The 16664-nt window shown below is 40.0% G+C and overlaps 1 protein-coding gene across 1 annotated transcript in view; it reads right to left on the reverse strand.

Moving 5' to 3' along the window:
* spon1a (spondin 1a) overlaps nucleotides 1-16664 on the reverse strand; it is a 74363-nt gene that overhangs the window by 51552 nt on the left and 6147 nt on the right. The window contains exons 4-6 of the mRNA XM_038702011.1: nucleotides 6373-6446; nucleotides 5813-5935; nucleotides 1534-1682 (exon numbers count right to left, since the gene is read on the reverse strand). Coding sequence (XP_038557939.1) covers nucleotides 1534-1682; nucleotides 5813-5935; nucleotides 6373-6446 — 346 coding nt within the window. The remainder of the gene's footprint in view (nucleotides 1-1533; nucleotides 1683-5812; nucleotides 5936-6372; nucleotides 6447-16664) is intronic.

Below are 16664 nucleotides of genomic sequence, written 5' to 3' on the forward strand. Positions count from 1 at the left end.
TATTGAAAAAAGCTGATTATTATTTCAAGCACTGAATAATAGCATGCCCCTTGTTAGTATCAGAATAATCAAGGTTAATATTGATCGCCTTGCATAATCATCATCCTGCATTCATGTATCAGTCATTCCCACTTCACTAGTGAGTAAATATTCTCGACAACCGCAGCTTGAGCCATGCCATACCTGGTGGTGATATGATTGCGGGTGGTGAGGAAAATGTTTTCCTGTTCAATCATTTCACCATATCTGCTGATAAGAAAAGGGCCATATACTGCCCAGTCCAACTGTTGTATTCATCATTCTCAACAAACTTTTAGAAAGCAGAAAGTTGTCCCACTTGTTTTATGTAACTGATCTCTGGGAAGGCAGATATGATCAATTGTGTGGGTAAATGAATTCTCATATCCTGTGTTCCAGAAATAAATGCAAGTGAACTCCAAACATAACAGCATCAAATCATAAATAACTAATAGAATGTATGTTTTTCTACACAGTTAATGTACTGGTCAATCAAATCTAGTGCAATTTCAATCTCACCATCTAATGATCCAGGCCGAGAGATGAGAATAACAGGAAATAAGAGTGTGCTGTAATAGCAGTGGGAAGGCGGCAATGACACAGAGACCCCATTGCTCACACTGTGCTCCCATTATCTGCTGTGACTCCAGGTCTTCAATATTAGCCAACAATAAGCACTCTGCAGGACCATCTGCTATGCCAGCACGGGTTATGCTAAGAGTGAGAGAGACGGCCATGGAGAGGAGGGAAAGAAGAAAGATCTCCACGCTACTTGTTGAGATAACAGACAAGAGAGGCCAGGCAGGGAGAAAGAAGTGGAGTACAAGAAATATATAAAAATTACAGCTTAATTGTCAAAGTAAGGTGGAAGCTGTGAAAGGTACTTTAAAGTGAAAGTAGAGAAAGCTTCCCTTGGGCACAGTAGGGGAGACGTATCCTTAAATCAATTACTAATTAACTGAGTTGAAGGAAATACACTTACAACTACATCCTGTAGATGCTACCTCCAAAACTCCTCCGGAGCGTTAAGGTGGTCATGCCAAGGCCAAAGGTCTGATCAAAGATGAACTGATATGCAAGAATATAATTCAGAGCCATTTGGAGGTATGTATAATTGGCTTGATTTGGTTAAGTGTACACAGATGTAGAGGCAGGCTATGAATAGTGTAGATGCTTGAAAGCACTAAGCAATCTGGGCAACAATGTCAAAGCAATACTGAATACTGCCTTTCCATTCTGAACACAGGTGTGCACACCCTGGAACATCCTCTGAGGCCCCAGAGGCGTTACGCAACTCATCTTTTAACCGTTTTTCTTGTCAAGGCAAAATATTCCCAGAAACAAAGCTGAACATTTCGATCAGTGAACTCATGCATTTGTAAAATACCATGACCGTAAATCTGGCAAAAAAGGATATATCGATGCTCAAAATGTTATTTTTATTCTTTTCCATTTTACTTTATAATTACAGTACATGCAGTGTTTCAGTCATCTGCTAGTACTGGAGAATCTTACCTTCTGTCTGATCTCTTCCTCCATTTTGACTGGGGAACCCAGCTCAGCTACTTGTTTAACTCCATCGCTGGCAAAGCCACCATATTCCCACAGTACATAGTTCTTAGAGTGGGAGGCACCAATGATGGCTGACCAGTGATTGGCACGACCTGGTGAAATAAGCCAATAAAAGGCTGCATTAGTTGGACATCCTAACCTTTTTCCCAAAGTTATCTCTGCATCACTCAATTCATTCAAGATTGAGGCACGGCTCTAGAGATGCCATGAGCCATCAGTTGACTGGTACATTAGTCTGTTGACTGATCAAACACCTCCTTTCGTGCAACATATTTATTGACAAACTGTGATTTGTTTCAGTCTAAAAAGGATTGCTTATAGCTGCAAACCACCAACAGTGTATTACTTAAATTTTATGCTCCCTCATAATCCTTTCAGTCTCTCTCTCTATCTCTCTTGCTCAGGGCAAAAGTGTGTGCCGAAGTGACAAATGGAAAAAGGGAAAGTGGAGCTCTATATGTGCCCTAAACCTGTAAGCATAAAGAGAGGCAGCAGCAGTGGTAGTATCTATGATGATCCATTAGAGGTGACAGCACAGGCTAAAGCAAACTGAGCCTTACACAATTAACTTAGAGACCGTGGAAGCTAAAGCCCTGCCATAACCTCCACTGTTGTGTGAGGCATAATAAGACTGGAGTACAGCTGTTCATCTATTGTATTGATGCGCTCCCTGTTGATGTTTACATGTCCTTTTGGGGTATCCTTGCCATATCACTGTGGGGCCTCAGTGGTCTGACACGTCCACCTCAACAGCACAGAAACTGGTTGTCTCATATTCCTAGGGGGTACTGTCATATTTTTGCCTAGTACTTTATTATGTACGTGGACGGTAATAACATCCAGCTACATCACCCTGAGAGCACAACGATGGTTTTATAGCCTCAGTCATCATAAAAAGTATGTGTGAGTACCTAGGAGTCTAAACAGACATAACATCAAGGTGCTCATCAAGCTGAATGATTATCGTTGTACCACATAAGAGAATCCTTCACGTGAACAACAATTTGTCACCACGATATCTCTATTTAAGGTGAGGTTTGCTCAAATAGGTCATAGGTCTGACTCTCATCTTTATGCCCTAAATAGATCCCTTACTCTGCAGTTCTGTAAGTCACCCTTTCTGCCTTCTGCTGGTTCCCAGTGTGAGTCTGAACAAAGATGAATCACTCTGATAATCTAATCTCTGTGTTCACAGTATTCCTGTAATAGCATATTGTAGAAACTTAACAGTTCTTTGTAGGACATTGCAGCATACAAGCACTGAGTTTCTCTCTCTTTTTTCTTTATATATACTCATTTGATCCCATGATAAAATAAAAGACATATCCTGTTCTTCAAATGATTACACATTTCCAATCAGCCATGGGAATTGCACCCACAACACACAACTGTAACCTACAGTAAATATAAAATGTTTAATCATTTGTCAAATTCAGTTATACTCGAAGTGTTCTTGCTTGGCTAATTCAGGACAATGAGCCCACCTTCAGGAACTTTGGATTCATGAGCATTAATTTACAGTAAGCAATATTCAATTTAAGGAACAAAAATTAGACTGATACTATATTTCTATGGCACAGAGAGGGTTTTTATATGCATTAATTTCATCTTGCTGTGTCACAATGCTGTGACAAAGCACAGGACACACTGACAGCCACCTCTGTAATCATTTAAGTAAAATGTTAAAGAAAACACTCCTGCACCTGGAAGAGAGAGATGTGATCCACGTCCAACAAATTCATAATAGTTTATAATAACGGAGCACAGTGAGGATGTCTTCCTTTTTTAGTACCTGAATGTTTATGTGAAGTAGGATACAGGGCCTACAAAGGTGAAATTTGAAATGTTTTGGAGTTTTGTATGTTCGTTGATGAAAAAGTGGAAGTGGTTGGTTCCTTGCATGTAGTGGGGACCAGTATAAATAGTCAGTCCTTTAAGGCATTTGTTTTATCTTCATTTGATCTTTAAAGCCTTTTAGTCTTTGTAAGTACAGAAGCAAATTACAGAAGCAGAAAATGCTTTCTTTTCCCAACATATCTGTCCATCAATCTGTTTCTAACTTGACTGTAACGATGATTTCAAACACATTAGTTGTTTAATATTTTTGTGGATGGCCCTTTACGAAATTTTAAGGCCATTTGTGGCCCAGAGCTTTCATAAATATCTGACCCGGGCAGGCAGGGAGTCATGCCAACTAAGTAGCTTAAAGTTATGGCTCCAGTTGGCAGTGTTACATCCATCATCAGGTTTCTTTGCCTAAGGTTGAGGCAGTATTAGATTACTTCAAAAGACGAGTATAACTTGGAGCCAGTCGGCTCCTTTTCAGAGCAGTTTTGGTGGGGATTAGTGCTTGTGGTCAGTGTTGGCTGGTTTCCATCTTCAATTTCTGGAAATGTTTTTTATAAAACACAAGGGAGTGAAAAAGAGCAGTGACATGATATGTGGTTTTTTTAAAGTGCCTATTAATGAACTGCCACAATTTTGCAGGGATATGTTAATAATATTGGGCCTCATAAGAATATAACCTCTCTCTACAGGTTAATAGGACTCTCTGATCCACGGCGCAATGCTGGAGCTTAGAACTATACTTATAGACCTAATAGAGACATTCAGGAGATGGAAGGCAGCTGTTGTTTTGGTGTATATGTTTTCAGTCTGGACTTCAATATATTGCTTCCCTTGAGTAAGAGGAAATTGACTATGACCAGGGTACTTCTTTATTTGGTCAATAAAGGAATGTTGAACGGTCTCTCCCTCTTTCTCTCTCTCCCGTTGCCATAAAACATATTCGTTGACAAACCAGCCATTCTCTGTCTCAATATACTCTCTATGTCCGAGCAAGCTGCCATCTCTTTGGTTGAATAGCTATGCACTGCTGCATGACTTATAATGGGGACAAAAGGGAGAAAGAAATTAAAAAACTGTCAAGGTTATCATAAAAAAAAAAGTACTGTTGGCATGTTTTACGATGAATTTTTGGTCTCACAATGTGTGTCGCCACAATGGTCTAAGGCTCTTACACTTGAAGGACATATGTTAAAAATAGAACGATAACATGTATCTAGCAAAAATGCCAGTGAGAAAAGTCAGACCAAGTTTACTCATAGCAACATTTTGTTGGGTTTTGGAAAAGAATCATCAGAACTCATATAAGGGCCGATGATCATGTGCTTACTGTATTGTGGTCAGTGAATATTATTGTCCAGTGCCATATGTGCTGTGTTATAATAACTGGTTACCTAGGATATGACTTTGTGCAAGGAGAAATCCAACTGTGGCATCCTAGGAGTCGGGATGAAATACAAACCACACAGCTTGCCTTATCCTCTTTTAAGTTGATCTATCTGCGAGGTGTGTGTGAGGACCTGTGTGAGAGTGAGTCACATACCAACTACTCCCACCATAAGACAGTAAATTAGAGCTCCTTTCGATCTCAGGGTTTATCTTATTCCAGTCTAATCAGTTTATTGATCGGACCGGCAAGAGCCTGATTTAGACAGGAGAGCCAGTGTAATCCTTAAGTCCATTCACATCCTAATAGTGTGGCTCAAGGTTATACACACATCACACCTAACTATGGAACCACACTGTAACTCACCTCCAACATAATGGGAACATATCCTGGAGTTTTTGGTGCAATGGTGCTACAGTTGAGATTAAAGGATAAGGCTGCCGATATTCTATATTTTTGGTATTGTCAGCAAATCCTATTAAAAGACCAAAATAAACTGTGTTTTTTCTCAATACATCCCGACTTTCCTACCCAGTCTGTGACTCCCACCCCAAACCCAATCGTTCATATATTCAAGACTAGGCTTAATAATTTCCCAAAACAGGACTAAATAGTGCATCTGTGTGGGACTAAGTTTAGTATGGTGTGATGTGGTGAGGTAGTGAGTATTTATGGCAAATGGATGGTGTATGTGGATGTGTCGGGTAAAAATAAACTCCTGTACAAAACCCATGTTTATCTTAATGAAGGGACATGTCAACCAGCAAAACAGCGTCGCTCATTGGAAAACAATGGAGATCTATGTCATGGTAGTCTATGGAATTAACTATAACAGTCTTTAGCTGTACAGGCAATACATGCTTAATGCTGGTTTAGATCTTTTTATGCGACTTTGTGACAGTAAAAAAAATAAAATATCACACAACTTATTCTTTTAATGAGTAATGGAGCTGAGGTGACATGACAAAGAGTAGAGGAGTTTGTGCTTACGTGGATAGTCTTTTGGATGTGTCTTCTCTGACCAGTTCCCAAAGAAGGTGACTCTGTACTTTGCTGTTCCACAGGCACAGCAGTCAAGCAGAGGTTTATCTGTAGCGTCTCCATATAGGGATTCTGGACAGAAATGAGGGGATGGGAGAGGAGGGAAAAAGTAAAAGAGACACAGAGAGAAACACCAGAGCACTGAGATTTCTCATTAGTATAAGGAGCAGATGGGAGAGGTGCCCATCATGCAGGAGATGGGTGGTTTAAGAAAGTGGGGAGCTGAAGGGAACAAGGAGGAGGGGAAGTGGGGGCAGAACGGTTCTTTTGATCTGTTGCTCAGTGTGGCATCCAATGTCATGCACAGCCAGGGGTTACACTCATTTACAATCATTCACATGCCAGAGCATAACAGCAGCGAGGAAAGTCCCCACATCAAAATCAAGAATGAATGAAAATATTGAAAAAAGAGATCAGTAGGGAGCGGAATAGAGTACCAGCAGGGGAGCTTGAAGGAATAAAGAAATTCATGGTAAATTATTTGTTCCGTGTCAATAAAAGAAGCCTACCTTTCTCACACATTCGCTTGGTGAGTGAGCCTTCATCCTGGAAATAGATTATCCTCTTCTGTACAATGCTTGCCCTACACAGAGACAACAAGAAGAGATCGAGGCAGTGAGGAGATAAGTTTGATGGGGGAAGCACCAAGTACAAATGTAGGCAAAACGGGCAAAAGCAAAAGTGAATGTCACGGGAAAAGACTAGAAAAGATGAGAAACATTCGGAGAAGCTGTGCGGTTTTAAAAAGAAACAAAATACAACAAAAAGCAGAAAATGTGGAAAATTTTGGCTTTAAAGATCTGATAGAGTCTGAACAGTGGATTGTGGCAGATGGAACAGGTGCAGAGTTATTCATAATCATCTTCCTGTTTTTTCAGAGGAGTCCTAACAGCAGGTATCAGAGCCCTCGGGGAAATTGCTGTATTTCAGACGGAGGCATTCAATGTCTCATACAAAATCCACAAAAAGCATGCATCAGCATTAAGATACACACGGACATAGAAATAAGAGGTTGAAAAGATGAAGAAAAAAATGAAAAAGAGACAGCAACTAAAAGAGTGATTTTTGCATTCAACAAAATCCCAATGGCACTTTGTAAGGAAATATTCATAAATGTTCAGACACACTATATAAAAGGCAAGGCACTGTGTCGATAAGAACTGATTGACAGGCCAACAGTAATGCTCCCCAAAATGCGAGGCCTGGCAGAGGGGAGTTTCTCTAGATTGAGCTGTCTAAAAGGCTTGTTCCACTGGGAGGTGGGGAACACAGGTCTGAGAGGGGCCTTGACATGTAAATCAGCCGCAAACAAAGCTTTTCAGAAGCCAGCAGAGACCTAACTTCCTCACAAACACCAGCCTTTTAAGCCAGTCATGGCTGTAAGAAGGTTTCTATGGAGATAAAACCCAACAATAAGGTGCTGGATGGAGGTGCTGGGGTAAGGTCTGATCCAGGTGGGCCGAGTCCAGCTGGACTGTTGGGATACCATTTATTCTGGAGTTTCAAACTAAGCTGAGCTGTGTTGTGCTATGTTGAGCTGAGCTGATACCAAAAAAATACATACAGTCACATGGGGAGAGAAAATATATACCTAGATGATGAAAGGAATTAATTATTTATGTTTTTAAACCTACAAAAGCTGTATACCTCATTTAATTCTCAATTTTAAAGGGAAATAATTTGGCTTTTAAAAGACATTGTAAATGATGATTTATTAGTTTGTTGATATTGGTATTTGTACAGTCGACATCTTTACAGTATCAGCGAATGACAGTGATTTACAGATTTTAACATAACAACAGGTCTCATGCAAGTGACTTTTCATATTGTTATCCTATAAATCTAAGTCATAACTGCACAAATGTGTCAAATGAATTGCTAGTTTCAACCTGTTCATTAGGAGGTGCTCATGCATCAGATTTGAGATAGAATGATTTGACATGAAGTCAGTTACTAATAAAAATCTTATTAAAGCAAAACTACCCATGACTTAGATGTGAGGCGTTTGAGGGAACAGGACAGTCATGCAGGTAACCTACTAGATGAGAAAAATGTTAACCTATAAGTACATGATGTTGCACTGTCTGGCGCAATGGCTGATCCTGCATAGACCTGAGGGACTTGTCGGAGTCAGAGGATTTTCCTAGCAACTACTGAAATGTAGAAGTTGATATTCTCAGTAAAGTGACAAGCCATGATGATGATAGTTCATATTCATTCCCCCTTGTGAAGAAATGGCAGACTATATGTTCGGTCTTTAAAAATGCTAACAAAGAGAAAATAAGTGAATATCAAAAGTTATCTTAAATCAGAGAACGAATGTCATCATGGTTCCTTCATGAAGCCCATATTGAATGATGATCAATATGTTTGGGGATAGCAATTCCTACAGTCCACATTGCCACGGTAACAGTGAATGATGTACACCTACGAACTTAACAATGCCTGGTCTCTTAGTATTTCTAAGCTTCATTTACCCTTTTAATGTAAGCAGTGTGTCCAATGGGAGATGGACAGAAAGAAAAATAACAAAAGATCAGAGAGCAAAAGATCAGGCTTCTACAAAATGGAACGAACAGCAGGTAATCATTGCAAAACCATTTCTAACAGAGATGGTCAAGGCAGGTCATATCCTGCACACTGAGTGGAGGAACTTAAACGTGTAGAGAAGCGGGTCTCCTTCATTATGTGAGCAAATCACACCAGGTCTCATATACTGTATTCTGATAACACTCTCTTATACTCATCACCATACACACTGTTACTCACAGCTATGCATAACATACTCACATAACTTAACAAACTCAATCATACAGCTCATGGATATCCATGCATCAATATCTCATAATATTAGAATTTAAGAATAAAGAACATAGATTACAGAAATGTTGAGAAGAGCCTTTAATCTCTGAGTCTGGTTCAGTACACACAACCACAATCACTAGGAAGACTTCTGACAGGACAGTTATCCAGAAGACACTCATTGACACCCTCCACAAGGAGGGTAAGCCACAGAAGGTCATTGCAGAAAGGGCTGGCTGTCCACGGAGAGCTGTGTCAATGCATATTCATGGGAAATTGACTGTAAGGTTAAAGTGTGGTAGGAAAAAGTGCACAAGCAACAGGGATGACCACAGCCTGGAGAGCACTGTCAAACAAAGAAGATTCAAGAACTTGGGGGAGCTTCATAAGGAGTGGACTGAGGTGTCCAGACGTGTCCAGCAAATGAGCAACAAGTGTTGCATTCCTAGTGTCAAACAACTCCTGAACCAGAGACAACATCACTTACCTGGGCTAAGGACAAAAAGATCTGGACCGCTGCTCAGTGGTCCAAAGTCCTCTTTTTGGATGAAAGTCAATTTTGCTTTTCAGTTAGAAATCAAGGTCCCAGAGTCTGGAGGACGAGTGGACAGCCCAGAATCCAAGTAGCTTCAAGTCACGTGTGAAGTTTCCACAGTCAGTGGGAATTTGGTGTGACATGTCATCTGTTGGTGTTGGTCCACTGTGTTTATTGAAGTCCAGAGTCAATGCAGCCGTCTACCAGGAGATTTTAGAGCACTTCATGATTCCATCTGCTGAAAGGCTTTATGGCGAGGCTGATTGCCTTTTCCAGCAGGACTTGGAACCTTCCCACAGTGCCAAAACAACTAGTAACTGCTTTGCTGCCCATGGTACTGCGGTGCTTGATTGACCAGCCAACTCGCCTGACCTGAACCCATAAAGAATCTATGGTGTATCGTCAAGAGGAAGATGAGAGACATCACACCAACAATACAGACAGCTGAAGGCCACTATCAAAGCAACCTGGGCTTCCGCAGTGCCAGTCTTATTGCCTCCATGCCACGCCGCACTGATGCAGGAGCCCCGAACATGTACCGAGTGCATAAATTAACCTTTTGCAGAACTTTTTAACTTTTCAGAAGGTCAACATTTTGATATTATCCATTCTTTATACTATTATTTTGAAATATTGATTTTTGATTTCCATGAGCTGTAAGCTGTACAAAAAGGAGGAAATATTTCACTGTGTAATGAATTCAGAATACATGACAGTTTAACTTTTTTACATAAATTATAGAAAAACTAATATTATATAATATTGCAATATTCAATTTTTCTTAGATGCATCTGTATCTCCAGTACGTATGTGTATCCTGTATATACAGATTATGAGAGAAAGACATTATCCATACTTGAGAATAGTTCTGTGTGAGAGAGTTTGACTGAAATGGTACAAAAAAAAAAAGATTCTGGCTTTGATTTCAAGAGGTTGTAAGACACATCTGCCTTCCTTTTCAATCAAAATACCTTTTTATTTAAATACTCTCTTACATGCTGCTCTTTTCCGCCACAGAAATTCACTCTCACGTATGTTATCATACTCTCACACCGTAGATGGGGACTCAAGTTAGAGACTCGGACTTGAGTCCAACTTAAGTCACACATACAGTGACTTCAGGCTCTACTTGAGACTCATCCTCAAAAGACTTCAGGTTTGACTCGGACTCGAGGTGTGAGTCTCGTGAAAAATGTTTATTTTTAGGAAACATCTGATGAACTTGCTGTGATCCCCTCCCTCCGTTACCTATAACCTGCCTACGTAACAAGTAGTATCAGCTGCATGCGGCCACACATGAGAGAGGACAACAAAACAAGCAGCTGCTGTGCCATAAACTTTGTTGATCATATTGATCATGTAACGCTCCAGTTTTATTTAGTTACCGTTACACTGGGTTTGAGAGCCTGCTGTTGGTGTTGACTTCCGGTAGTTAATAAGCTATCATTAACTGCATTGCACATTACATGGCTGTGTTCTGTAAGCGAAAAACAGGTTACAGAATTTCTTATATAATGTAGTTTTATAAGCAGCCTGGATTACACACGGCAGGTGATACAACATTCATTCTAACTACAAGAGACTTCAGACTTGACCAGGACTCTAGCTCAGAGACTTGTGAGCATCTCTGTCTCACACACACATAATTATACTCTTTCAGTACAATTATTCCTTCTCACACACATTATTTCTGTCTTATACATTCCATATTTTCAATCTCATTCACACACCATAATTTACTCTCATAATAATATAATTCTTTCTCATACTTACCACTGACTCACATGCATAGAGTACTATAGATTTATATACTGGAGTATATGTGAGATTATGATAGGGGGTGGGAGAGCAAGTATGATTTATGGCCAAAAACAGTCTCTCATAACATGGATGAAATGATTCCAGGTAAGCGACACCACCAGCACACCTCTAATTGTTCACGCTTTAATTCAATCTCACCCCAATTTCACATATCTCCCTGAGAGAGAGGAGCACACTTTGCCTCAGTGCTTGCCCACTTCCCTGGGCTGGCCAGACAATCAAGCAGAGTAATGCTTATTTAACATCCAATTTAAATTCTATCTCACTTTGCCGGATCCACACCACCACCGATCCCAATCACCCCAAAAGTGCACTTATTTGTGTGTGTGTGTGTGTGTGTGTGTGTGTGTGTGTGTGTGTGTGAGAGTGAGTGAGTGAGTGAAAGAGAGAGAGTGAGAGGGGGGGGGGGGGGGGGGGGGGGGGGAGTATAAGTGTGAAAGTTTAACAAAAAGAGAGAAAGAAGAGAGAGTGAGGAGGGGATGGCAAAAAGAAAAGAGCGAGATAGATTTAGTCTTTCTATGGCTATGTTTCCATTTGCATGGCCAATGGATGTGTAAAAGAAAAATTTTTATTATCATTTTGTTCTTTCCGCTGCTGCTATAAACAGAACTCACAAAAAAGAAACAACTAACAGATGACACATACATCCACTGCAGAGAAGCAAATGTATTTATATTGAACTTCTATGGGTCTGTTTGACTATTGTGTCCTGTCAAAGTCCTCCTTGATCTGTCCCATCGTTGTGCTGAAGGAGATAAACAGGTTCTGACAGCAGCACATGGTTGAGACATTCATCTAATCACTGATGCAGACGGGACAAACAGAGGGAGGTGACAAATAAATTGCTTCCTACCTACAAATGGAAAGATATAAGATAGAGGTAACTTCAGTGACTAAAATATATGAATTATATTTTGATGTGACTTTGATGTGGCTCTGTGGAACAACCAGGATGTAGCCAACCACAAGGATTCAGCTGTGCCAATAGCTCCTGTCTACAGTCCCACTTTTGTCGTCAGACAGTTACAAGTCATTTTTGATTTTATCATTAACTTTCCCCTAATAAGCAGAATGGAAGGTAATTATTTTTCAATGCAATTAGACACAAAGTAAAACATTTGATTTAGAACAAAGTTGGCTGAAATGACCCCACCCTGTTGCAGTAAAACTTGCTGTGAGGGAATTTTGTTTATTAGCAAAGAGCTAAACATTCAAGTAACAGCCTCTGATGCCTGAGTGTGTGTAGTGCTGACTGATAAATTTTATTTTCATTGTCATCCCGATATGAACATGTGCAATAAACACTTCACAAAAGACTGCCTGAAACATGATGAACTAACTTTATTCCCGGATGGACAGAAAAAGACCTTCTTAGATGCAATTTCTTATATATAACTATATACGCGCTTACACTTTGATACAAGTGAAGACAACGTGATTTGACAATGTGGATTGCTAAATGGAGGAAGAAAGAGAAAATAGCGAGGGACGAAGAAGACACAGCCGCAAGAAAAAGACAGAAAGTGTCCAAAGTATGGGATCATTTTAAGCTAAAAGAAAACAACAACTCTTTACAGTGTGTCTACTGTAAAACAGAACTAGCCTACCACAGCAACACAATGGCAATGCTTCAGCATCTGACCAGAAAGCATCCAATCTATGGATCGAGTCCATGGAGCGGACCTGAAACAAGGTCACTTTAATGTTAGAAATTAATGTAAATCAGTTGAGATAAAGGCAAGCAAACCCAAGGTAGGCCAAGGTAAGGCACAGTTCTGACGGGTTAGTCCTTGAGTTTTTATTGTACAGAAGTATGAGTTACACAGCTGACCCGGTACCAGGGGCGCCAAGCAAAGGTATTTCCTATCCGAATACTCGATGAATCGATGGAATAATCTGTAGAATACTCAACAACTAAAATAATTGAATTTAAACACAACCAGCAACTAATATGCACACTTCAATGTATGTATATTTATCAATATTAAGCAATGTTCAAATGTATATACTGGATTTGAACTTGATAAAATGCTATCAAACCCCATCCCTACCTTCAACCACACCCAGCAGAGTGTTCTCAGGAGTGCACTCACCTAACAGTGATGTCAAAGTGAACTGAACACACCCTGAACAGATGTCTGTAGATAATGACTGCACTGCAGGAAGGTGAGATATTCAGAAAGATTTTAGTAGTGCAGCCGTCAGTTCCACAACACCCATCAAAATTCCAATGTTTAGAATCCATTTTAGCATAAAAAGAGTGGGATACCAACAACAGAGACACAGAGAAGTAAACCTTAGCGCCATATGATTCTAGCACATAAGAAAGTCGAAAATAACTGGAGTCGATGGTTAAGACTTTCAAAGTCAGTTCTCTGAGTTTGAATGAGCATCTTTGCCTGACCCTATCATCACGGACCAACCTTAGAAGGAACCAAACCACCAAGCTCAGTCTTTCCAGCTAAAAGACAGAAACTGCCCGTCAATTAAACTGCAGCAAACCACTTGGGAGGAGGGAGATTCCTGGGACAACATCTGAGTCGCAGGAGCTTTCATACATGCCACATGCTCACTTCTAATTATTTATTTTTTTTAATAACCTTGATATTATACAGGCAGACATAGTGACAGGCAGTGACAGAGCTCTTACAGGATTTGAAATAAAAAAAAAGCTTTCTCCTGCCTGTGGTGGTAATGAAACTGTCCTATCTAAGCTAATCAACAATATATTTTCACATTCATACCTTGTTTCTTTTTGTGCATATTTGTTGACTGCACAATATGTGCGATTTTATTGGTTTCACCCTGCCCTGCACTTCTCAGTTAGTTACAGAAGTTGTACCTCCTGAATCAATAGGACTTTATTAAGTCATGCAGAAACCTTCTGACCTTGTCTTTATGACATGTAGGGGGAAGAACAGTGGCAAACACCCACACCCAACCTGTAATCATGACTTTCAAGGCATCTCTTTTAAACTGTAAGCTTCCCGCTCTCTCTCTCCGCTATTGTCTGCACCCTGGTATTACATCCACATCTCTGAGCTTTCAAATATCTCTTTCTTGGATGTACACTCGGTCACACTTTCAAACTTTTTCCTCCATCCATGTGCTTAACTGAATACAATTCTGCCATCATCCCACCGCTCTCTATGAGGAGAGCAGAAGTGCCGTACAACATGACCTGCTGTAAGAAAGATACGATGAAAGGAGTTGAAAACAAAGAGGAGATGGATAAAAAGAGAGGAGGAGAGAGCGAGGAGCAAAAAGAAGAGAGAGTATAGGAAAGCTCAGGTAGGACATACGCCGGTAAGATGAGGACAAGGGGAATAGAAAGCACAGAGACGTAGAAACATACAGATACACTCATGATCAAATCTAGCTTTTTCCAACTGAGGCTCCTACTTAAGGTCAAGTCCTTTTTATCATTCATTGATTTTGAAAGGGATATACATGGTTTTATCTTGACCCGTCTTGACTACTACAATGCCCTTTGTTAGTGTTAGCCAGGTCTCCCGGGTGCAGCTTGTCTTTTAAGAGGAAACGCAAGCGAGAGCACATTTTCCCCCGTACTGGCCTCCCTTCCCTGGCTCCCTCTATGTTTTAGGATTCATTTTAGGTTGTTATTGTTTGCCTAGACATCATTACATGAGCTAACTTTAGTCCCATCAAGGTCACTCCATCTACACTACTCCGTTTTTGTTTAAAAATGGAGAATTAAAACAAATATGATCTCCGTCCACAGCAGCGTTTTAGCTGCGTATCAGAGTTGATCTCCGTTTACATTAAAACATCTGAAAACGCACATCTAGTGGCCATTGTAAACATGAAGCAGATGGTCTCTCTTGCGTAGTTACAGAAGATTTGGCAAAAGAAGAAGAAGAAGTAATGCAGACTGAGAATCAGACCAGAATTTTTTTTGCATGGATCAATCACGAGCTGGGACTGTTACTGAATGCAACACGGGAGTGTGGCGGCGGAAAACAGACTGGGAGTCATTGCAAAGTAAATACGGCGACATACACAGTACAAGTGTATGCAGATAAGTGTTATTTGCATGGTACAGAATATTTTAATAAAAATGCCAAGTCAAAAACTCTGTCAGTAGCATCGTATTTCTGCTTTGCATGACTTATTCGACCCAAACAGAGAGCTGAGCATGAGCGTCTGCATCATCGTTTCTAAAGTCCTCCGTTTTTGCCCGTCCACACTAAAAAATCAAAACGAAAAACGGGGTCGGCAGCATTTTCAAACTTCTCAGTTTCACGTCTTCGTTTTCGCCGTTTTAGTCTGGACGGGAGGTGCAAACGTAGCAAGAGGTCTCCTTCTTAAAACAAAAACGCAGTAGTGTGGATGGGGCCTCAGTTTCACTGAGCAGTTGCTTCTGGTTGTCTCAAGATCAAGGTTGAAGCACAGAAGAGATCACTCTGCCCCCCAACTCTGGAACGAGTGTGTTAGGCTGGCCCCTACACTGCCTGTTTTTAAATCCCAACTTAAAACACATTTTTATCCCTTGATTTTTAATTCAGAATGAGAGTTGCTTTTCTTTTTCTTAGGGTCTTTTAATGTTTTTGTCCTTTTGTCTTTTAAACTCGTATGTGTGTTTTTCTTGTTGTTTTATGGCTTTTGCTTTTTTTTGACTGTACAGGTACTTTATAAATACATTTGGATCAGCTCATATAAGAAAAGGAAAACTCTCACAAACTCTGTGGCAGACAAATAATAACATGGATTACAAAGAAATGCAATGTTTTTTATCATGCCTTTGCACTGTCTGGATACATTAACAGTTAAATAATGCATCGATCAGAAGGCCTTGTGAGTCACAGTCCCTCAGTATCTTTCCACAGCTTGTACGCTCATTATTTCCCCACAGTACTGGATTAATAAACGGATTTCTGCCATGATGTGTCTTCAGCCAAACATGACTACCCTCCTGTATCCAAGCAAACCCACAGGACGCACAACAGCAGAATTGATTGCTGTCAATCAGCTGTATAACTAATAAAGATACTGAATAGTTTATGAAGCCAAGTGAGACTGGAAATTTGATGAAACATTCTGAATTTAGCTCTGCTTAGCTTGGGGTAAGGGATGTAATGAAACAGCATTACTATACACAAGGATTTGATTGATATGCTGGTAGCACAAGTGACAATCCCAGAGAAATGTAATTTAACTCTGTCTGACAGAATTAAATATAAGCTAGATAACCAATCTAGGAAAACATTAAGTTAATTAGGATTTAGTTGAAAACCAAATGCTTAAAACCTTCTGACTGCAACTATGTCAACCTCTCTAACATCAAAATTGGTAACACTTTCAACACACACATACACAGTTGCAAGATACACCTAGCTAAAACTAATGCGGTCTAATGCACCAGCCCTGTTATTAATCCAACCTTCATAAAAGTTATAATTTTCAGCTTTTGTTTAAACTGTTTATAGAGAGGTGATGATTAAATTTTCTGACCATTTTGGAGGATGTAGCTCGTGACACTTTTGAACTCTATTGCATTATACAGAGTGGTGTTTCTGTTATTTAGTCTACCCTCATTGAGATAAATGCTATCAATCTGCAATCAAATGCAATAATAAATTCACATCACATAAAATCAAAAGAAAACATGCTGTTGTGGTTGTG

This window comes from Micropterus salmoides, unplaced genomic scaffold (genome assembly GCF_014851395.1).
Source record: "Micropterus salmoides isolate LMB-PRFRI ecotype aquatic unplaced genomic scaffold, ASM1485139v1 Ms_hic_scaffold_6, whole genome shotgun sequence".
NCBI classification, from domain to species: Eukaryota; Metazoa; Chordata; class Actinopteri; order Centrarchiformes; family Centrarchidae; genus Micropterus; species Micropterus salmoides.